General features: G+C 42.0%; 2 protein-coding genes across 8 annotated transcripts in view; both read right to left on the reverse strand.

Moving 5' to 3' along the window:
• The window catches only part of TCEANC (transcription elongation factor A N-terminal and central domain containing), a 53,815-nt gene extending 38,600 nt beyond the window's left edge, over positions 1-15,215 (reverse strand). For 3 of the 7 annotated variants that reach the window (XR_009050258.1, XR_009050260.1, XR_009050259.1), the window contains exons 1-3: positions 12,611-12,731; positions 3,594-4,743; positions 2,364-2,440 (exon numbers count right to left, since the gene is read on the reverse strand). Coding sequence is in view for 4 of the 7 variants with exons in the window: in XM_057717911.1 (XP_057573894.1) it covers positions 2,404-2,440; positions 3,594-4,743; positions 12,611-12,653 (1,230 nt within the window). In the remaining 3 variants the exon portion in view is untranslated. Of the gene's footprint in view, positions 1-2,363; positions 2,441-3,593; positions 4,744-10,052; positions 10,173-12,181; positions 12,239-12,610; positions 12,732-14,991; positions 15,017-15,115 lie in introns of those variants that run through there. The other 4 variants (XM_057717911.1, XM_057717912.1, XM_057717915.1 and 1 more) reach the window with 4 other exon arrangements.
• Positions 15,216-22,994: 7,779 nt separating this feature from the next.
• The window catches only part of EGFL6 (EGF like domain multiple 6), a 60,317-nt gene continuing 58,771 nt past the window's right edge, over positions 22,995-24,540 (reverse strand). The window contains exon 12 of the mRNA XM_057718886.1: positions 22,995-23,444. Within this exon, the coding sequence (XP_057574869.1) occupies positions 23,334-23,444 (111 nt within the window). The 3' untranslated portion in view covers positions 22,995-23,333. The remainder of the gene's footprint in view (positions 23,445-24,540) is intronic.

Raw genomic sequence — 24,540 nt, forward strand, 5'->3', positions numbered from 1 at the left:
GAAAACTGGAGGAAACCCAGCAAGACCTGTTCATTTAGATTCCCTCCAGCATCCCTCCATCTGCAGAGATAAGGATGCTCCTTTCCTCGAGTATGAAGAGGGCACCTCTCACTTGAGGGTCATATGACCTGCCTTAGGGCAAGGTCAGAGAGGACTTCCTGCACATACAGTTTCTCAAATTCCTTCAGCTTAAAATATTCACTATGCCAAAGTGCCAGATTTGGGGGTAGTGTGTCCTCAACCCCATCACCAAGGACTTTGTCAACTCTAAGGATGTAGGGAGACCAGTCTTTGTGCACTCTTCTTTGAAACCAGTTATATGACATTTGGACCATTGCTACGGCCATCTAACTGGTGTCCCTGCATCTGTCCTTGCTTCCCTCCTCATCTAACTTAACACAATAGCCAGTGGGATGCTTCCTAAAGGTCATTCAAGTCTTATCACTACGAACCCCTTAGCTTCCATGGCTTCCTATCAGGCTTGAAAAAATTTCAAAGTCCTTATTACGACTGACAAGGGCCCTCATGAACGCAGTGGCTCTTCGATTCACCTCTCACCCTTCTTCCCCTTGCCACCCTGCCTCAGCTCTGGTGGACTCCTGTTGTGCCTTGTCTGTGTCAGGCACCCTTCCATCCTGGGGTCTTTGTACTTGCTGTTCTTGTAAAAATGATTTTAAATGAAATGAAAGATCCTTTACCTCATGAGCACTTTAAAAAAAAAATCCTTTCTTTTTAGGAGATACGCATAGGATATAAAAGAATTATTTTATTATCTATACTTAGAAAATGTTAATGCTCTCTCACTGACTAAAAGAAAAAAAAAAAAAAAACCCAGATTATTATTTTCCTATCTATAGTTGCAAAAGTCACTCATGAAGCTGATACGAAATGAGGAAGACTACCCAGATTTTTATATCTTGGAGAGTAAAGGAATTTCTATTTCAAGTGCTTTTATTTGTCTGCACATTTAGTTTGCAAAATTCCAGTACGAATAAAAACTACCAAAAAAACACCCAACAAAAAACACCACCCCCCAGAACCCCAAGCCAAAAAACAAACACTGACATGAACTAGTCACACATGGTGTTCATGTGCTGTGCTCTTTTATAACCACTGAAGAGTTTTTAAGATCATTCCAAGTCACATGAAACCACACTTTGTGAAACTTGAAGTTTTAGGTGACTTTGCAAGTTTTTCTTTAAAAGACTAACTGTTACATCATAATAGGCAGCCCTGGGAAGCCACAGGGAGAAAGGCATCAAAATAGAATTGATAATTGATGGCCTCAAGCCCATTTCTTCAAAACCATTTGAAAATACAAACGTATTTTTTTCGTATTTTCGTTTCCTGCACCTTTGGGGGAATTTTGTACATTAAATTCCGAGCTCTGGCAAAAGAACTTAGGAGAGTTTGGAGAAAAGAACTGGTGAAAAGGTGTAGGTTTGTAGATAACTCACAAACTATAGTTAAAAGTATAAAAAAATTTTTTTAAAAACTATAAAAATTAAAATTCTATGAATTTTTAAAAAAGAAAAAAAATCACACAGAAGGCTTGTTGTGTTTAAACATTATACAGAGTGGTTAAACACTGTTTACAAAGGCCTCAAGGAACTAATTTCCTCTTCACTTATTAGAGAAATGTTGGTAGATTCAAAGGCTGAGGCAATGGACTTCCTCTGAGAGATTAACGGCAGTTTTTACAAAAGCAGAATTGGAACTTAGAGACCGAAAATGGTTCAGAGTGTGCCACCCCCCAAATATAATGGCATAAGGATCATTAGGAGCTGAAAGGAAATGAGAAAAAGCAAACATAGGATGAGCTCTCTGCCCTCCCGCTATCTGCCTGAAAGCAGAACACAAATTCCCCTTGTGAATTCCCTATCGGGAAGGGGGTAACAAGCTCATCACCAGAGGCAAGATGGCACCGGAAAGAGTCTACACAAACAAATGACCATTATCTCCCCGTCCTCCCCCCCACCCCCTGCCAATTTACCTTCCCAGAGCTTGCTGCCCCTAAAACCCCAAAGCCCTTTTCCTTTGTCTTGTTACTTTTCTACAAATGTACCATTCTTTCTTAAAATGCTACATAAGCCCAAGTTCTAACCATCCCTTTGAGTTACACTCAGTTTCTCCTGTGGGTATGCGTGCCGCACATATAAATAAACTACTTTCTCCTGCTAGCATCTGTCTTTTGTCAGTCTAATTTTTGGGGTCCCAGCTATAGAGCCTAGAGGTTTTTTTTTCCCCTCCCCTACAGACCTAGCACAGGTGCCCTTGACAACATGAAGACCCCCTAGCATCAGAAACCAAATGTCATAAAGCGTTTATATACCCTGGAGAACTTGTGTGAAGGAAAAAAATACCTGACAACTTCGACTGAGCAAGAGGACTGGAAACAAAATTCTAACTGTGGGGGTAACTTTCAGGGTTCAAGGGAGACCTGTAAAGTAAGAAAAGAGAGGGGAAAATAACAAAGCTGTTAAAAATAATAATAATAATAATAATAATAATAACAAAGCTGTTATTCCCAATGTTACAGCTTCAAGACACTATTCATTTAGTCCCACATCGCCAGGACTATATTTCTCAGGGGTCAATATTGAAGTGGTCTCAGCCAGGGAATTAGAAGGAAGAAAAATCCAGCCGCAGTTAAAGTTGTACTATTTATGGTTGTGTCCCTGGGGTGAGGAATGGCACCTCTGTGGACATTTCTTCAACTGTGAAGCATACAGAATAACATTCTTTTCTTAAAGGTGACAAAAGGATCAAGTGAGAGCCTATGGATAAGCAGTTCTCAACTGTGAATGCATCTTAAAATAACTTGAGGAATTGAAACCAAAACGTTGATGCTTGGGCTGCATCCCACAGAATCAGATGTAATTGTCCCAGGGTGGGTCCTCAGCATTCGTGGGTTTTCAAAGCTCCCCAGAGCCCACTAATATGCAGCCAGTGCTGGGAACTACAGGCCTATTGCAGAAGCAGCACTTCTCCAACAACCTTAAACAGGACCACCTGGGGATCCTGCCAAAATGCAGATGCAGATTCAGCAGCATCGGGCCAAGAGTCTGCATTTCTAACAGGCTCCTAGGTTACGCTGAGCTGCTCTCAAGCATACTCTGAGTACAGCAAAGTACTAAGTAGCCACTAAGCACAATGCAAACAGGTGTCCACTCTCTCTCCCCAATCTATCAACTTTTAGTGACAGTGGTATGAGCTTCAGCAAACAACCTTCTTTCCTTGTTCGTAGGATAGTTTTAAGAATAGTGTGTGTAACATACTACTATATATAAAATAGATAAACAAGGACCCACTGTATAGCACAGGGAACTATACTCAGTATCTTGTAATAACCTATAATGGAAAAGAATCTGAAAAAGAATATATATATATATGTTTCCATTATATATATATAACTGAATCATTTGCCATACATTTGAAACTAACACAACACTGTAAATTAACTATATCTCAATTAAAAAAATAGTGTGTATAAGATTTAAAAAACAAGCATAAAAGGGTGGTACAAATAAAAGATATCACTCCAGTTATCTGTTATTAAGAGAACATTTATTTACAACTACAAGCACACCCACTTGTTATGGTACCACTGCTCCCCACATTCATTGCAGATTACATAGGTCATCATTTCTTCATCTGGGTTTGAATTCCGCACCCAACTTGGAAGGAAGAGTGTCCCTCTGGCTATGACGGTGACCTGGCAATTGAATTTCTCGCAGCGTCTGCACTTTATTTTCTTGGTCGGTGTGCCCTCCACCACTTGGGGCAGGTAATGTTCCTGTATGCCAGATTCTGTGTAGGACGCTCTCAACTGCTTCAGCTCCTGGCTGGCCATTTCCATGGTGTTCATTTCAGCAAACTCCCTTGGAGACATGCTCCCAGAGAGAAGGTTCTGTTGTAAATGAGAATTGCGGGGGTTTTTCAGATTGGCAACTTTGCTCCGGATACAAGTTTTATACTTTTTGAGGTTCCTGGAGTGAAGGGTAAAAACGTGCTCTTCGATTTCTTGTGCAAAGTTGTGCCACAAATCGACCCTGGGCTGTTCTGTGGAAGAACCAGTTAGCGCTTCATACAGCAGCTCTGTGCATTTGGCTCTCATGGGCACTGCGGGATCCAGCTGCTCACTTGCTCTCTTGTCAGTGGATTTAGGGTCACTGGCCCTGAGATGTGCTGCCTTAGGCTCTGCTCCACCAGGGCTGTTTTCTGGCACAGTCATTTCAACAGCTCCTGCAGCATCTTGGGATGCCTGCAGAGAATTACAACTGGAGCTGCCCTGTATCTCATCCTGATTTGGGTCAGGAGAAAATCCTTGATTTTCTTCTTTATTTCCACCTGGAGGAAATAGTTTAGGGCTGCCCCATGGCTTGCAGTGAGTATCGTTATAGAGAGCTTTCCATTCTGACAGCAAACGCTTAGCTTTCTTTTTCAAAGCCACCGTGGGGCAGTTTTTGAGGACTCTGTACACAGCCCTGACCACATCGGTCTCCTGGAGATGCTCCGGAGTCACATGCAGAGTTTCTAGCTCAGTAAGGTGGTTACCGAGATCCTCAAATTTCCTTTTAGACATCAGTTGCTCAATAAGGGAAGCTCTGGCAGCTATCTGCTTCTTGTCAGACATCATTACGGATGCAAAAAAAAAAAAAAAAAAAGAGGTTTCCGTTTTCTCAACCTTGCATTTGCCAGGCGCAGCTTCCTGATAGGAGCACAGCGTTCTCTGCCGGCTACCTATGCAGAGAAAGAGTTATGTAATAAAAATGGGTGCAACGTGTTAGAAAATGCAATCTGCAATGTAATATGGTTTAGCCTCAAAAGTTTGATTCTCAGTAGTTTTTTTAAAAAAAAAAAAGCAGCCCTGTAAACAGCTTCTACGTTAACAGTTGCTTAAAAGAGGTTTGTTGAAAGATCTGCTGTAACTTTCCCATCTCTAATTTTACAAATGAATGATCTTTCCAATTCAAGATTAGTCAGCTCTTTTGTGTGGAATTTGGTGGTTATGTTGAGGATGAAAACATGCCAGTGTCAGCATCAATGGGGGAAGACTGAGGAGGCTGGACTATTTCCCCCATGTTCAGCTATTTAACTGAACTCCTCGCTGATTTTATAGTCTTGAAGTAGTACTTTTCTGAATATAAAAGCATGAGAGACAGGGCCAAAAAGGGATGCTGTTTAGAAGTCCGAAGGAATCTAAAGAAATGATGAAACAGCACAGGTTGGGAGGCAGCTGGATCCAGGTCAGATGGGCCCCAAAGTCAACAGGCCACACTGTGCTGACATCTGAGTCTTCTGAACAATGGGGTCAATGTTCTGACTCTGCAATCCAGAGGGTTTATGACTTTGGACTAACGGGTCCCTAGACCAGAGTTTGGTTCCATTAACTTTTTTCTTCTTTTTTTTTAACTTTTAGGTGTAAAAAATAGCTTAATGTTTATGTCTGTGTGAATCTCATCCTGGGGAGGCAAATGTTCACTTTAACCAGTCTCTTTTTCTCTCCACATAATGTACATATAACCTTGCCTACAAAATATCCTTGCATCTGTATCTGCCCATTTCGTTTAAATGTGAACACAAGCATCTTGATGGCAGGGATACTGTCTTTTCAGCACTCCATGGACTCTCATTTTATAGCATGTGATATTAAATAACTATCACAGGGACTTCCCTGGTTGCGCAGTGGTTAGGAATCCTCCTGCCAAAGCAGGGGACAGGGATTTTGGGCCCTGGTCTGGGAAGAATTCCCACATGCCTTGGAGCAACTAAGCCCATGGGCCACAACTACTGAAGCCCACGAGCTCTAGGGCCTGAGTGCTGCAACTACTGAGCCCACGTGCCACAACTACTGAACCCACGCCTGGCACCCATGCTCCACAACAAGAGAAGCCACTGCAATGAGAAGCCCTCGCACCGCAACAAGGAGTAGCCTCCACTCTCCGCAACTAGAGAAAGCCCACATGCAGCAACGAAGACCCAGTGCAGCCAAAAAAATAATAATAATAATAAAATAACTATCACCGAACACACACAGGCTAACAACACTGAAACAATCAGAGAGAGAGTTAATGAAGTCTTCCTAGACACCATCTGACAAGTGCTATAAAATGTAAGGTCCTTGTAGTCAGCAACTCTACTTTTATAAATTTACTTTAAGGAAATGAGAAACGTGGAGGCTGTTTTTGTAAGAATTGTCTGCAAACTTAGAAGAAACTATGAGGTCCCAAATGGGTAGACTTGTACACGAATGTTCATAGCAGCACCATTCGTAATAGACAAAAAGTGGAAACAGTCCAAATATCTATCCACTGAGGAATGGATAAACAAAACATAGTATATCCATACAACAGGATGGTATTGTCAATAAAATGAAATTCTGATACAGACTACAACATGGATGAGCCTTCAAAGCTCTATGCTAAATTAAAGACACAGAAGACCACATACTGAATGATTTCATTTAAATAAATGATTTCATTTAAATAAAAACAACATCTAGAGTCTGATCCAAATTTTACTTAAAAATCACATGTGAAGAGAAAAGGCTGAAAATAGATACAAAAAATTTCAGACAGAGGCATTTTCTGAATGGCAAGATTTTAAGTGATTTTTGCTTGTTCTTTTACTCTTTTCGGATTTTTCTCTAAGGTGTATGCATTGTCTTCCTAATCAGAAAAATTATTAGTCTAATACAATTTCATGATAAACCCTATACATTTAAGATATTTGCCTACTGGAAAATGGCATGGTAAATGGATGATTCCACTTCTACTGCCCTCCGGAAATCAGGACACCAGAAGGGAGCCACCTCACCTCACCTGTGGCTCTGCTTTTAGATCAGCTCTCATGATTTCCTCAGACGTCCACTGCTGCAGCGAAAACAGTTCCATCTCCCCTCAAACTCTATCCCCAAATATGGACAGTTAAGTATCCATGGCTATAAACACCATTCCTACTGGTGTCTCCCCACTGCACAGCTCAGATGACCAAGATTCTGGGTCCTGCATTTTTACCACCTGGGTGGTCTTTTTTTTTTTCTTTTTCTCTTTTAAAGTCAGTTAGCAATAACTCAATGGGCCATTGATTCTGGATCTTAAGTGGCATTCTCTAATTATCAAGAATCGGTACTTCAAGATCACTGTTTTTCCTTTTTGAATTCCACTTTTTTTTTGGAATGGTCAGAATAATTTATTTTTTTTGTAAATAAAGTTTTTTATTGGAACACAGTCCTGTTTACTTACATATTGTTTTTTTTTTTAACTTCCTTGAAGTGTAGTTGATTTACAATGTTATGTTATTTTGTGCTATACAGCAAAGTGATTCGGTTATACATATATATTCTTTTTCATATTGTTTTCCATTATGGTTTATCATAGGATATTGAATATCATTACCTGTGCTGTTCAGATATTGAATATCATTACCTGTGCTGTACAGTAGGACCTTGTTGTTTATCCATCTTATATACGATAGTTTGTATCTGCTAATCCCAAACTCTCAATCCATCTCTCCCCCACCGCCCCTCACCCTTGGCAACCACAAGTCTGTTCTCTATGTCTGTGAGTCTGTTTCTGTTTTGTAGAAATGTTCATTTGTGTTGTATTTTAGATTTCACATATAAGTGACATCATATGGTATCTGTTTTTCTCTGTCTGACTTACTTCACTTAGTATAATCTCTAGGTCCATCCATGTTGCTGCAAATGGCATTATTTCATTGAATTGCACTTTTAAAGACTGAAAACAGTAAAAGAGGTCTTCCTAAGAATCATAGGCTCAGTAAACAAAGAACAGGCAAGACAGCACAGAAAAATAAAAATACACATCCTCAATTGCTGAACACTGCTCTCAGCATTGTTTCCCTGAGATCTTCGGATCTAGAGGAAGTCAGGCAAGGGTGTCATGATGATAAGGTCTCAAACAGCTCAACACACTTGAGTCCTCCCCCACTTGTGGGAAAGTTTCCTAACAAGTATTCATCCTACCCGCGTTCTATACTCATTCTATATGCATCACTACCAAGGAAAGCAAGACTGAAGTCGGCTGGATGTCAGCAAGGTGGTTAATAAGAGACTGGTCTAGAGTGCCCACAACAAGGTTAGGCAATATTTAACTCAGGTCAAATTTCTCAATGAAGGGTCAGAGCTTCAAGGAGATTCTGAAGGGGAATTTAATTGTAGCTTCAGGGTGATGAGACCACTGTCTTACCAGCAAAACTTTTTCTTTACTCATGGAAATGTCCAGAAGTTAATGGATTCATGTATAAGCACTCTGCTCTTCATTTCATATATCCTTTTATTTACTGCTCCTCCATATTTTTTAATTTTTTATTTTTAACTGTGGTAAAGTACACATACATATAATTTACCATCTTAACCATTTTTATGTGGGCAGTTCATTAAGTACACTCACATCGTTGTGCAACCAACTTTCAGAATGCTAGTCGTCTTGCAAAACAAACTTTGCACCCACTAAATGACAACTCTCCATTGCTTTCTCTCCTGCACCCCTGGCAGCCACCATTCTACTGTCTCTATGAATCTGACTACTTTAGATACCTCATATAAGTGGAATCATACAGTATTTGCCTTTCTGGGTTGGGCTTATTTCACATAGCATAATGTCCTCAAGGGTCATCCATGTTGGAGCATATGTCGGAATTTCCTTCCTTTTCAAGGCTGAATAATATTCCATTGTATGGATAGAGCACATTTTGTTTATCCACCCATCCACAGATGTACACTTGGATTGCTTCCACCTTTTGGCTCTTGTAAATAATGCTATGTACATGAATGTACAAATACCTCTTTGAGACTCTGCATTCAATTCTTTTGGGTATATACCCAAAAGTGGGATTGCTGGATCATATGGTCATTCTATTTTTAATTTTTTGAGGAACCACCATACTGTTTTCCATTCTCCTCCATACTTTTAACAGCATTTAAATGCTGTCAAATGTTCTATTCTCCCTGTGGGATAGTCATGTGGATATAAAGCAACTTACAGCCCTAGGAGGCTATAGTGTGGAAGCAACTGGAATATAAAATTTTGATAACTGCCATAAAAAGACAAAGTAGGCTGTGTGTCCAGTTTAGAGTTCTACACAATTCATTCAATAAATATCTATTATGTATCTCGTACACAATAGATGCTGAGCCTAACGAGATACTCTCTGCCTTGAAGGAGCCGACAGCCACCCCAGTGGAAGAAATACCAATAAGAAACTGGCCAATTACAAGGACAGACACCGCTGCTAAGGGACACACATAGGAAGAATGCAGAAACTGAACCTGGGCTTCCCATCATCTGGCTGGCTTCAATTCTTCACTGCTTTCACTCTGATTCATGACATTTTGTTAGAGGGATCACCCTCTAGTACAGATTTCAGCAAGAGATTTCATCATTTTCTCGCTTAAAGCCCTTTAGAGGTTCCCCTCTGCTCTCAAGATGGAGCCCAAGGTCACTGGCCAGGTAATGAAAAGCCCCGTTCCAGCCTCTTCCGTGTCCCTGTGAATCACTGACAGGCACTGCCCACCTCCCAGCTTGATGCCTTTGCCCCACTAGCTCCTGTCCACTAGCCTGCCTGTCTCTCACCAGGAGTAGTTCTCACTCCCGACTGCCAATCCGAATCATCTAGATAAATTAAACAGCAAAAACAAAAATAATGCCAGGGCCTCACCCCTGACAGAATGAATTCAAATCTCTGAGGCAGGCCTGAGTATCCTGCAGCTCTCCAGGTGACTGTGATCTACACCAGAGCTGCCACCACTGCCCTGTACGCACAGGCACAAGCCCCTCACGCAGCAAGACCAATCCAGCTATGATGCCATCAGCCCAAAGGCAGATCCCGTTCTGTTCCTTACGCTGAACACACACTACCTCCCTGACTTCGCATTTTGCTAAAGGAGCCTCATTAAATTAGGAAATATTAAAAACACTTGCTGTGCACAACTCATCTACAAACCTTCTCTACAAACCACAATCGATGATTGCACTGTATTAAGTGTCACAATGCACCCAATCCCAAACATTCATTCCCACACTTACCTCCTAACAGCGGAAGGCAGTGCACGTCGAGCAATTCTGTGTGCTGTATACACTCACGTCATCTCCATCCACACAAAAACACAGGTATAGGGCTCATCTCCATCTTACAGATGAGGAAACCTATTAAGAACATCAAATATGTGCACATTGGTTTTCTTTCATGGCACATATCACACTAAAAAAATTTTTTTTATTGTCCGCCTTCCCTACAAGACCACAGAAGAATGATGTCCATTTCATTCACTGATATACACCTGGCAAACACCTGGCCAGGGCTTACTATTACTCAACAAATACTCTTTCTCCTCTCTGCTTATGAGCATCCTCCTTTTCGCCACAGGCCAGATTGCTCGTACCCACTGCGTCTAAGCCCAGTGCCCCTCAGCTGCTTCCACGAGAGCCCCACCTTATCTCAATTCTAGTTCAGAAAATCATTTTAAAATATTCTAGTTCAAAAAAAAGAAAAAAGAAGCACGGCACCTCCTGTGGGCTAATCAGGTGGACGTCAGGAGTCAAGCCATTTGGGGATAAGGAGGGTCTAGAAGGTACAGTTCCCAGAAGTACAGGGTGTTATGTATGTTTGGGGGAGGGAATCTAACATCCTAGGATTAATACGAATATTAAATGAGAGAGTCCTTACAAAGTCCTTAGAACTGTGTCACACAGTAAGCCTGACTGACAATTACACAGGACTACAATGAAAAAGTTTCCATATATCTACCATATCAGGCATTGTTCTAGAGCAGAGGGTCAGCAAACATCTTCTATAAAAGGCCAGATAGTAAATACTTCAGGCGTTGCAAGCCATCCAGCCTCTGCATGGACTACTCAACTCTGCTGTTTTTGTAGCAAAAACCACAGCCATTGACAATACATAAACGAATGGATATGGCTTTGCTCCCATAAATCTCTTCTTCAAAGACAGGAAGGCTGGATTTGGCTTCAGGCCTTAGTCTGCTGACCCCTTTCTAGGGCAGGGCTGTCCAAGAACAATAAACACAAGCCAGAGATATAATTTAAAATTTTCTAGCAGCCACGTGAAAAAAACATTAACTGGTTAAATTTACAATAAATTTATAAAATAAATTAATAAACTTATTTATTGTTTATTATATAATAATAAATTTATAAAAATAAAATTTTATTTAACCCAGTGTATCCCAAATATGGCCATTTCAACACGTTGATTGATATAAACAAATGGAGATAGTTTACATTCTCTTTTTCATACTAATTCTCCAAAATTCGCTGTTTTACATGTAATGCTCATCTCAATTCGGACTAGGCACATTTTAGGTACTCAACAGCCTTATGCAGCTAGCGGCTACCATATTTGACAACACAGTGCTAGAGCACAGGCTAGTACAGATAATGCTGAGACACACCTATACCCCTAGCTTCTGAATATGTATCAAAAACAGGGTTTATACAGTGCCAACAAGAGTAGGCCGTAAATATGTTGAATGAATGCATATAAAACCTTGTAAATATTAACTGACGTTACAGGTATATGAACAAAGTGCACACATCCTACCAAAAACCTGATGAAAGAACAAAAAGAAATTTCCAAAAGCAGGTAACAAATCAGCAATAACCTAGATCTGTTTAGATCTAAGATCTAAAGAGAAAATTTAAATTTCTAGCCTTAACCCACATACATCTCTCCGGCTACACAGGGAGCCCCTTCCTCTATGGAGATGTGATGCCAAACGTTGGTAGGGGCGTCGCAGTTTCTGAAGTCACGCAACATTGCTCTACGGCCCTTTCCCTTTATGACGACCCCTAGCAAAGGTGCAGTGAGGGGAAGGGACGAGAGTAAGGAACCCGCACAAAGGCCCACTCTGGCCCGGGTTCGGGTTCCAGTGGGTGGGGTGGAGCGACAAGCAAAGTCGGCTGCAAGCCGTCCAAGGGTGACAGCCTGGCACCCAGCACACAGGCAGCAGCGACCCCGAGGGATCTGCCCACCCGGAAGATGGCGGCTGGAGCAGAGGAGAGGACGAGGGCACGTTCGGGTCTACCGGCCCTGGGCACACCGAGAACCTGCCCGAGCAGGGGTGGGCTTCCACTGGGAACAAGGGCTCGCCTGTCTGCAGGGACAGAGACGCCGGGGAACCGGACGCAGAGCTCACCTATAAGTACCGGAGAAGCCCGCAAGCCCTCGGTGTCCAGAGAAGACTTCCGGTCCCGGGGCGGGACCACGAAAGCTCAACCTATCTGAGCCCGCACCCAGCGCATGCGTGCTAGGTAAATAGCGCCTGCGCAGAGCGATCGGAGGGCCCGGGGCCGCCGCCCCGTTCCCCGCTCCCCTTCTGCGTCCCGCCTTCCGCGTCCCCGCAGCATCCAGGAGAGGGTCATGTGGTCTGGGGCAGGCAGCGCGCACCGCGCCGTCAATTGAAAGAAACTAGCCCCACTATTGCTTTTGAGCATCGAAGTTTGTTAAACTGCTCTACAACCTACCCTTTCTGCTTCAAGACTGCTCAGCTAAATGTTGACAGAACTTTAGACAAAAATGTGAATTGTCTGTTTACTTAAGGCAGTAATTTATTCCAAGTACTTACCGCACCTTTCGCATGCATCAGTTGATATGAAAGTAGAAGACATTAAGTAGCCTTGTGCATCCTGCACTTCTCACCTGTACACATTCTTTCCCTGCAAGAGTCCAATAAAGACAAAGTGTTGGTAGAATTAGAGAAAGTAGCAGCCTTCTTTGCTTATCCCAAACCGAAGAGTAAGTTGGAGGAAGGTTCGAGGAGGCAGGGTTTTGCTCTGGATTGGATGCTGTCAGGAAGCAGGGTGACGCTATGATTGAGCAATGTGATAAACCTTACCTAGAAGAAGGGAAGACAGCACCAAGACTAAAGCTGTAATTAGTAAAGAAGCAGCAGTGACTAAATTTTAAAAACTGTTGAAACACTGCAAGTTTATCCTGGATGTAACCTAAGAGACTACTTTCAAAAGGCTATTGCTATAAAATTGCTTGTATCACAAGAACAAAGTGAGACACCTATTAATCTAATTTACTGAACAGACCAGGCTCTGTAGGGTGTAAGAAGAAATTAATTTTTTCTCACCATTGCCTTGAAAAAAGCTCTGTTGGCTCTCTCCTGCCCCTTGGCCACTCCAAGGACTGGAGCTTGAGGCTTGAGCAAATCCCACAGCTTTTCTTTTCTTTTTCCTTCCAGTTTTATTGAGATATAATTGACATACAGCACTATATAAGTGTAAGATGTACGGCATAATGATGATTTACATACATCATGAAATGATTACAATAAGTTTGGTGAACATCCATCATCTCATACAAATAGAAAACAAAAGAAAAAAATGTTTTCCTAGTGATAACCCTCAGGATTTACTCAACTTTCATATTTAACATACAGCAGTTGTTAATTATCTTTATGCTGTACATTACATCCCTACTACTTATTTATCTTATAACTGGCAGTTTGTATCTTTTGACTACCTTCATCCAATTCTCCTTCCCCTCACCTCCCCACGTCTTTTTCAGTCACTTTCGGGTATAAAGAACCAATCTTATTTTTAGGTTAAGTCCATTCTAATCTAATATCAGAACTTCAATTACTCAACCAATTCAAAGTGCTGACCCTCCCTCAGCTCGGGTGTGATCTGTAACTGTGGACCAGCAAAGGGATAGACCTGGATCAATTTCTTCACTCTCCTTATTGTACCCTTTCTCCGCTTCCCACACTATTTTCTGGGCAGGAGGAGGAACAAGTGGTAAAAAGGTCTTTGTTGATTAGTACTGTGAATTGACTGGTGCTCCCCGGCTGAGACCAGCTCGGCGACTTGAGGTGAGTGACGGGTGCCGCAAGCTTGAAGAAGACACAGACACAGACTGAAGAGAAAAGTGGGACGGGGGGCTCAAGACCTCTCGGATCAAGAGCCCTGCTGACTCATCCCAGGTTGCTTTTATTGAGTTCGTCAGCTATCATTCTCAGGTTACACCCATAAACAATCAAAGGCCTCACATGACTGAGGCAATTATCTTTGTTTGCTTCCTGGGTCCGAGTTGAGCAGGTGTGGATTTGAGCTGGGCGTGGAGAGCAAAACAGCCCTGGGGGCAGGAGACCTCTCTCAGATATTAGGGGTCTGTGCCCCACCCCTGTTGGCCCCTCTGTGACTGTGCCTGTCTTAGGTTGTTCCTCCCTTGAGGAATCTTACCCGTCTCTGGCTAACCAGTCATCCTCCAGGGCCAAACAGGGTGATATAAAGAAGGCTCTATGCACCACCCCTGTTGGCCCCTCTGCGGCTGTGCCTGTCTTAGGTTGTTCCTCCTTTGAGGAATCTTACCCATCTTTGGCTAACCAGCCATCCTTCAGGGCCAAACAGGGTGATATTAGTCTCCACGCCCCACACCCTTAGCTCCTCCACTGCTCAAGCAGGACATTCTGAATCCCATTGCTCGGCCCACATACTTTAACATTTTCAAAGTTTCAGAAAGGCTCCTGAATGTCTTCCCACACTCCCCCCCCCACCCCCCATGATAGATATGTCCACTTCCTAACCCTGGAACCTGTGAATGTGACCTTATTTGAAAAAAGTGTCTTTGTAGATATAATTAAGTTAAAGATCTTGAGATAAGAGCATCCCGGATTACCTGCGTGGGCCCTAAATCCAATGACAAGTGTCCTTAGAAGAGAAAGAAAAGAAGCCACAGAGACGGAGGAGAAGCCATGTGAAGATTAAGGTGGACATTGGGATGATGCAACCACAAGCCAAGGGACTCCTAGAGCCACCAGAAGCTGGAAGAAGCAAGGAAGGATTCTCCCCAGAGCTCTGAGGAGGAGCATGGTCCTGCCAACACTTTGAGGTTGAACTTGTAGCTCCAATACTGTGAGAGAATACATTTGTGTTGTTTTAAGCCACCCTGTTTTTTATGGCAGCCACAGGAAATTAATTCAGTTAATGATGTTATTACCTGGTATTGGAGCTCTCTGTGTGCTGATATCCAAAGGCTGCCTCTTTTGTTCTTTTTGGTGTGCTCACTTTGGGGATATTTTTGGAGAACCCCCCCCCACCCTTGCTGGGGTGCCCCTACTCACCCATTCTCTGGTTCAGATGATAACACTCGTTGACCACCAGCTCCTGCATTTGGTGGCATGTTCCACCCAGCCTTTTTCTGTTGGGTCAGCTCACCTGCAGACAGGCCTCTTGGGTGAGGTCCTTGCATAACAACCCAGCTACTTGCTTGATGTGCACTTAGCCTTTTGGGGAAGTCCCAGCAGCTCTGCCCACCCCCCACCCCCAACCCCACCCAGCCCTGGAAGCAGAGGCCGCTCCCTCTGCAGTCATAGGTAGACTTAAGCAGCCCCAGCTGACTCCTCACCTGTCGAGTTTTTCGGGCGAGTCATGCACCATTTCTTGTGCCCTTTCAGTTCAGTTCAGGAGTACCTGTCAATCTTTGAGTGGTTCTCTCGAGCTCCCCTCCACTTGCTTAGAAGGTGGGAGGAAGCTTCTAGAATTCTAACAGCCATCTACCAATTTTGCCTTCTGTACATCAGCTGAAAAGGGGTGATAGGCCATGGGTGGCAGACGTAGTGTTGGGCTCCCCACTTAGCCCTGTGTGGATAGTCCAGCATGTCTCTCTAGAAAAGTACCCAGCGGGCACTTAACACTGGGCTCAGATTTGGTGAAACTCCAAGTCAAGAAAAGTCCTATTTAACATCCTCTTGTACCTGGAGTAATCTTTAAGTCATTTCCATACCTCTTGTTCTCCTTTCCCACACCATTTATCCATTTTGCCATTTCTCTAGAATGTAAGTTATTTATAGATTTATGGCAACAGATTGACAAAGAATGAAGGACCAGCAAGCCTGGCTTCCATCACTTAATGGTACATATCACAGGATGGAAATTTAGAGGCAGCGAAATAATATTTATACGACTTGGTTACTGGGGACACTTCAAAATCCCATTTAATGAGAAAAATAGCAAAAAAGTACAAAGAGATGGGATGAAAGGATGCCAACTCAAACACCTCTGCCTGTCTACTCAGTTGCCTTCCACGTTGCTATTAACAAATCTGAGCTGAAGCCCACCCCCTGGGATTCCACGCTGTCAGAGCAGCTTGTTATCAGGAGGAATGCGTCTGCCAGCGATGTGGACTCTCCATGAAATGCCTCATCACATTTTGGTTCTCAGGTTTTTCTCTTAAAAGGAGGTGGTTGTGTAACCGCAGTTCATCAGCGGAGCAAGATGTAAGCACTGAACTAAAAACCACTGGTCTGTGTTACTTCTTTTGTCTTTCATTCCCGCACCCTCAAGGCTTAGTCTCACGGACTCACCACTGTACACACCATCCACAGCCCCCCTTTCCCGACATGACCTGGGCATGCTGCCAGAACCGTTCATCAGGAGCGACAATAGAAACGAGAACCATGCTCATCCCAGGTCTTCTAAGCCTTCAGCGGGAGATGCATTTGGCCAGAAGTGTATCATTCTATTTATGGTGCCCAAGAGAAGAATTTTTTCCATTTCAGCCTCGTTTCCCCCCCATAACAACCTAATGCATTGTAGTTGCTACATCATTTGATGCATACAATAGCATTTATGCTAGTTATTATTCATTTCACAACCTGACCCAAACACCACCTAGTTTCCTAGCTGCTGAAGAGAATGAAGACACCAACTTCTTAGTTATAACAAGAAGAAATCTCTTAGTTTGGTATGTTTGACCCAAGCTGGGCTGATCGCACACCCCTCCCTGGAATGTGAATTTCAAGCAGAGTAATGTGGAGACTAACACAGTAAGAGATTATTCCTGCAATGGTGGCTTTCTGATCAGCAATGGCTTCCTCCCATTGTTCTGCTTCTAGTCCTGCAGCTCATTTCCAAGGCTGGATTGCTGGTCTTTCCATCCACCTGCACACTCCTGTTTCCTTACTGTAACTTCTCTTTGCTGTCGGTTAGCGTGCTAGCAGCAAACACTGACTCAGCCCCTGTCTTAATGTAGCTGTGTGATATGAGTCATCAGAAGAGAATCCCTGATCTTACCTGGTGCTGAAACTGCCTTCTTACTGATTCCTTTGTATTAAGGCAGTGGAAGCTGTTATTATAAAAGAGCAATTATTACTCAGAAAAGGTTACACTTGCAGCTCTTTATTCTTTATACCTGAGTTTTCTTATGTGTCGTTTCCCTTCACTTGTCAGAGATCAGCAGATTGGGACATAGGACAAGTAAATGTTGATGGGGTGAACTGGGAGAGAATGAGAGGTCTGCAAGGTTAGATTCTTCAAGATCTCAGGGGTTACTGATTGGAAGGTTCTGGGTACCCAGAAAGAAGCATGAGTTCACAAGACACTGAGGGGAGGAGAAATGGAGCCAAGATGAAGCAGGAGATGCTGAAGGCAGCCCTCTTCGCTGTTTGCCTGCTGGCAGCCACACAGGTGCACACAAAGCTGCCATGAGGGGGCACTGCTGGAACGCTCAGAGAGGACCTGGAAACCAAATGAGGCAAATGGAAAGGGTCTCCCTTTCAACGTGAGAACTGTGTGACTGCAGCTCAAACTCAAGAGAAAAAATATTTTTAAACGGACAGTAACAGGGATAGGAAAGGGGGATGCAGAAGCTTTTATCACTGTCCAGAAAGACCAATAGATGGGGGGAAGGTGAGGGTTCCAGGCTCCTGAACAGCAGGAAAGGAAACCCTCAGTCTTCAGCCCCTGGGCCTATTGAATTACCCCTCAAGACTCCAATGCCATTTGCCTCCAGCAGCCAGTTGATGTCCAGGGTCCCTTGGTATCCTGGGTGGCAGGCCAGGGTACATCCCCAATGTAAGAGTCATTGCTGACTGGATTATACATGAGTCTGTGGAACTTCAGTCGCAACCCACCTGGTATTAAGAGATGAATTCACTCTAAGTGCCCCAAGTCAACTGGCACCAAGTCATATAGATGAGAGTCATCTTATGGGGGGGGGGGTAACACTTTTACTTTTTAAAGTAAATTTGTTATTGAAGTCTAACACATATATAGAAAAGCCAATGCACAAATCATAAGTGTGCTGCTCAAAGATTTTCAGAGTGAACATGTCCCTTTAAAAAGCATCAAGAAACAATGACCACCTCCTCAAAAGTCCCCCCTTGTGTTCCCTGCTAGCACCCTCTCCAAGGGTAAACACAATCCCAACTTCTCCACCACAGATTCTTTGCACCTGATCTCAAAACTAATATAAGTTGGGGCGGGGAGAGACGTATATAAGTGGAACCATACAGTATGTATATTCTGGCTTTTTTTTGTTTTTCTTACTTTTTTGGCCATGTTGCGCACCTTGTGGGATCTTAGTTCTCCAACCAGGGATTGAACCCTGGCCCTCAGCAGTGAGAGTGCAGAGTCCTAACCACTGGACCACCAGGGAATTCCCTGGCTTCTTTTGAGCAATGCCACGTTCAAAAATTCACCTGTGTTGCTGTGAGCAGCATTAGTTTGTTCATTCTCATTTCTTGGTAATACTTCATTGAGTAAATATGCCACTTTGTTTATCCATTCTACTCACAAAGGACATTATAGATATTTGAGTTGTTCTATTATGACTATTATAAAAAGTGCTACTATGCATTTCTATTGAGTACATAGGAGTGGAATTCTGGGTTGGTAATATGTACTGTTTTTGGTCATAAATGACATAGCAAGTCTTCTGTATGATTTCTGTACCTGAAAAAGGCACTTCCAAATGTGTTTTGTGCAACAGTCAGTGAAATAAATATATAGGCTCTCAAAGAAATTACTAAGCAGGAAAGGGTAATCAGTTCTTACCTAATTTCATTGAATCCAGCACTTATCGTGCTCTAGAAAGTGGCCACAGGGTGGGAGAAGCCATAACAAACAAAACCACAACCTAGAAGGAAAACAATTTCTATAACATTCCCAAACTGATCAGAGATATACACAGGACAAGTTTTTGTCAAAAATATGCATGCGTAAACTTTTTACCCTAAACCCACTTTGGGGCAGCCCTTCTCAGCTCCAGGCCAGACTCTTACCACCCCCAAACTACTGCCTCTAAGATATGTCTATTTATAAACTGTTGTACATAATTTTTCCACATGTATGCTAAGGATAGAATTTTTACAAAGCAGGATAGGATGTTTAAAGATGTAAGAGTTCCCCAGAGGTCATAAACAGCTACTCCAATCTACAATGCCATTCTCCACAGAAAGAAAAGAACCCTGATTTATACACATTTACAGAAACCCCAAATTGCTTGTTGCCTTGCCGCCATTCCCTGGCCAAACAGAATGAAGCTGCATCACACAGCGCCAGGACGATGCTTTGAATGGAGACAGAATGCAGCTATTTGGCATTTTTCCTCACTGTTTTGACTTGAACAGAAAAAAAAAAAAGGTTGAATTCATTTACAATGGCCTTTTAGATGTTGACCTAGTCTGAGCCTTCTTGAAGGGCCTCAGGCCTGTTAAAGGAGTTTGAAAAAAATCTACAGGCAAATGTGGTTAGGGGCACTTCTCTATAAAAGCCAGTTTTTAAAATAGAAACACATGTTTAGCCACTACTCCTACCCCTCATTCCTGCTTGGGGAGAAACTATCAGTGATTTGGACGGTCAGTCTGATAGCACTCCACCTACCAAAAGAACTGCATTTACTTGAAATGATGCTAAATGGTCATTATCCAATTGGCTCTGTCAGATTTCTACACTTTAAATGTTCTAAAAGGCAAGAATACTTGATTCAAAAACAAATAACCACTATTGGAGGAAATATCAAATTATAACATATTCTAAAATTTTTAGATGCCATTTGCAGCAACATGGATGGACCTAGAGATTATCATACTTAGTGAAGTAAGTCAGACAGAGAAAGACAAATATGATATTACTTACATGTGGAATCTAAAAAGATGATATAAATGAACTTATTTACAAAACAGAAACAGACTCACAGACTTGGAAAACAAACTTATGGTTACCAAAGCGGGGGGGGGGGGGGGGGGGGGGGGGGAGGATAAATTAGGAGTTTGGGATTAACATATGCACACTACTATATATAAAATATATACTCAACAAAGACCTACTGTATAGCATAGGGAATTCTACTCAATATTCTGTAATAACCTATATGGGAAAAAAATCTGAAAAAGAATGGATATATGCATATATATAACTGAACCACTTTGCTGTACACCTGAAACTAAAACAACATTGTAAATCAACTATACACCAATGTAATAGAAAAGTTAAATTTTAAAAAATAAAAAATAAAATTTTGATAGTTCTCTCTCACAAAGTAGAATGATTTTACACTACGTTTATTTTGGAGAAACTAATTCACCCAATATCTTATGGTCTGATTGGAACAAGATTTAAATAGCAGTCCTGGAAAATTAAGTTTCAGAAAGCAGTATTATCAAAGGTGAGAATGTTATCTGCAAAGCTACAAATTTATAAGCCAATATTACTACCCAGTCTTTCTCACTGCCACCACCTTATCTAACTGATCCCTGAAAGGTAATGAGGGTCTTATGTTGGGAGGCCATTCCCCACAGGCCTCTCATGTTTCCACCCATAGTCTGCACGAAGGCATTGCAGCTTTTGTTTGGTACTATCTTTTCAAGGATGTTGGTAGAACACACAGCCTGGGAGAATAGAGATAGTATCTTATTTCTCAAGAGCAGATTTGTTTCCTGACAAAGATAAAAATATTGTCTCCTTCTGGGGCAAAGTTTGGGCAGGTTGGCTGTTGGTCCCCTTATAAGATTGGGGCTTTCCTCAACTCGGGATTCCTCAACTGTGCCAGAAACTGTGTACCCAGCATCCACCTGGACCCGCCTCTGCATTGCCCCACCCCCTGTGAGACTCAGGGTGGGGAGCAAGGGACAGTGGTGTGACCCTGAGGCCCATGCTACCTGTTGTCCCATAAGTAATAAAGTCCACCTCTGACCCAGGAATCTCGGGTTTTCAACTGATACCATGCTACTGCAGGCTGAGGTCCATGATGCTATAGGCTGTTGACTGGACTTCAAAATAATATGTTGGTATTTAAGGTCCAAGAAGTTAGTCCCAAAGACTGTGGTCTTGTGTTAGAAATGGCAGGGCAGCCCCACAGGGGTCAGGATAGAGTGGTCACCTGACTTTGGATTGTGCTTTGTTTGAAATCCTAGATAGGCTAAGAGAGGATTTATTTTTGTCTTACTTAATGTCATGCAGTGACCAGTATGGGATGGGGTAGACATGCCACCATGTCATCAGGGACCTAGGCTTCCTCCAGCTATGTACTTCTCCAGAGGTTGTGGCCCTCGCCCTCATGGTCACAAGGCAGCTCCCAGAGCTCCTGCCTTCACAACCACATTGCAGGCAGGAAGTAGGAGGAAGAAAATGGCGAAAGGGGCTGCCAGGTGAGAGCCTTCTTTAATGATTCTTCCCAGAAGCCCCACCAATGACTTCAGTGGGCTCCCCCACCTGAAAGAGAGGTTGAGAAACAGTCTTTTAGTTGAGCACATTGCATTTCCCCCATACATATGGTTATACTAGTAAGGAAAAAGTTGAGAATGGATATTGGGTAGGCAACTAGAAGTCTCTGTTACAGATATTACAGAAACATGAAATATTACTATTCAATTCAATTTAACTCAGCTTCATGCATTAATTTTCTCCCCCATACATAACATAATTGCAGGCCTCCCTATTTCATTTCTGGTTCAACATTTCTTCCTGTAACCTGGATTACTGGGGCACTGTCCTTCACTGCAAGTTATCCCCTCTATCTTCCTTTAATCTATGTCAAACTATGCTCTCAAATTTCCTTGGTCACTGAAAAGACATGGGCGGGGGGAGAGGGGTGTCCTTCAAGTTCTAGCATAGTGTTAGAAACCACCTGTGTCAGTTAGCTTTTGCTGTGTAATAAACCACCCCAAATTTTCACATCTTAACACAACCATTTTATTACCTCTTACAACTCTGTGGGCTGATTTGACTGAGCCATGCAGTTCTTCACCTGGTCTCACCAGAAAAACTGTTTTGGGGGTTTCTATAGCTAGCAGTTAGCCTAATAGATACAGCTACAGTCCTGTGTAGACTTTTTATGGCCAAAGTACTTAACACTAAAGGAAAATGATATATTTTTTTCTACCATCTTAAAAGACTGTATGTGTTGGTTGTATTAAAGAGAAGCTTGTTGAAGAAGGATTACTTAAAAAAAAAAAAAGACGAAGGAGAAGGATTACTAAAAGTTTCAGTATAAAATAACTCTAAAAGTAAGGCTACAAATTTTAAAGATTAGTAAGTGGCCACCTTCTCACTTTCCTTCCTTTTACAGCTCGATCCCTTCATTGTTTTCAGGGCTAACAGGCAAATATCTAGGGAATCTTCAGTTTAGGAGCTGTTTTGAATCTCTTTCTGACCTAGAATCTTAAAACAGAATATACTTTCATCCTCAGGGAATGCACTCAGGATTCATTACCACACAAAGCAGTTCTTGAATTTGGAAGAAAAGAAAACAATAAAGGAGGCATTAGTCTTTTTTGGAACTTGACTACTAGCATAATTTGACTTTAGGTATTTCTCTGAGGCCTTGAATTCAACAACTTAAGCTAACTGGCATTGCAGCTGTGAGGCCTAATAAAGCAGTCATGTGTTCCCATACTAGCAAGTAAATTTAAGAATTTTTAAGAATATAAGCAAAAAAAAAATATTTCCATAGAGAAAAGGATAAAAAACATGTTTTCTAACAAAGCAAATAACCCTACACATAATTAAACACAGAATCAACAACACATTTTCTTAACTTAGAAAAACTTAAACCACAACACAAGGTGATTATTTGGATATTATCATTACAAAGAATTTAAATATGCAAACTTGGTTGTAAAAGATCAGGCTAAGCCACTTAGGTAAAAGTCTATCAGTGATGTTATAGTTTCCAAGAAGTGCCATAAAAGTCAAACAATTAAATATTTCTCTGTGCTTGTTTTATTTTATTTCTGTAATTCTAGAAATTTATATAAAGTGGTTCATCAAGTTATGTAGACACATCAAATGTACCGGGGCTGGGGGGGAGGGGAGGGTTGAACGGACACTTCCACGTTTTATAGACTCAGAAATGAATGAGAAGACATAGTGGTACTATATCTAAAGAAAATATTGGTGTATCTTACACAAGAAAGGCATCTTACAATAATGATTCTGTTGGTACATCACAATTTTTCAGTTTGTATGTCTAAAATGGGGGGGCACCTATGATATAATGTCAAAAAACAGAGAAATGACATAAAAGACCAAATATAAAGATATAAAAGACAACAGTAACATTCAACCATCCACAGATAAAAGGCCATCTGGACATAAGCCTGAAACCAGCAAGACGCCGTCCACCGCAATTTCTCCGGTTTTGCCCCTGCCACGTTCTGCTTCAAAAATGATCTAATAATGGAGAGGGAATAAAAGATTACTTCAAAATATTTAAAGCAATGACAAAGTCCCACTATTTAATTGCTATTAAATTGGACTAAATTCATATGTCCCTACTGCATAGAAATAGGCTTTGACATTGAATATATAGTAATATATTTCCCAGATGCCAGGTATCTATACTGAGTGAATTACATTCAGAGAAAACAGGGTCACTTCAACACCTAAAAGAATCTGGAAAGCCCCAGAAAGCTGAGAAGAGTAAGGCTTAAGAGGAAATTTTGGAATTTCCATTTAAAGAAAAAAAAAAAAAACACCCCAAACTAAAAGAATAGTATGGTTTTCTTTTCAAAAACGAGGTTAGAAGAAATTTAATATTCCCCATGAACATAAAATAATCACAGAGTAATTTTCAGGGCAGCAGAGATGAAGCAATTTTAGGCTTGTGTGATCACCAGAGTGTCCTGCTTTCCCTTGCTTTCCAAAGAGGAAAGGGGAAGCCTCAGAGGACAAATGGGGGCAAAGACAGACTGAATGCCCACTGCCTGGGCTGCTCTCTTTTGCTGTTATGCTCCCTGGATTCATTTTCTTGAGAATGGCTGAGCAGCAAGTGATAGTACAACTGGGTATAGAAATCTCTTCCTCCCCTAGATTCTTCTCAGGAAGGAACTGCTTTCAGAAAGATGTTCCTTTGGGATGAATTGGGAGATTGGGATTGACATATATATACTAACTAATATGTATAAAATAGATAACTAATGAGAATCTGCTGTATAGCACAGGGAATTCTATTTCCCTGTGCTCTACAGCAGAAACTAACACAACACTGTAAAAGGACTATATCCCAATTAAAAAAAAAAAAGATTTCCTCTGGGATAATTTTTAAAACTAGTGAGTTGGGCCCTTCTCTGGTGGTCCAGTGGGTAAGACTCTGCACTCCCAATGCAGGGGGCCCAGTTTTGATCCCTGGTAGGGGAACTAGATCCTGCATCCATGCCACAACTAAGAGTTTGCATGCTGCAACTGAGTCTGCATGCTGCAACTAAGAAGTCCACATGCTGCAACTAAGAAGCCTGCATGCTTCAACTAAAGATCCTGCATGCCACAA

Source organism: Hippopotamus amphibius, chromosome X (assembly GCF_030028045.1).
Source record: "Hippopotamus amphibius kiboko isolate mHipAmp2 chromosome X, mHipAmp2.hap2, whole genome shotgun sequence".
Taxonomy (NCBI): Eukaryota; Metazoa; Chordata; class Mammalia; order Artiodactyla; family Hippopotamidae; genus Hippopotamus; species Hippopotamus amphibius.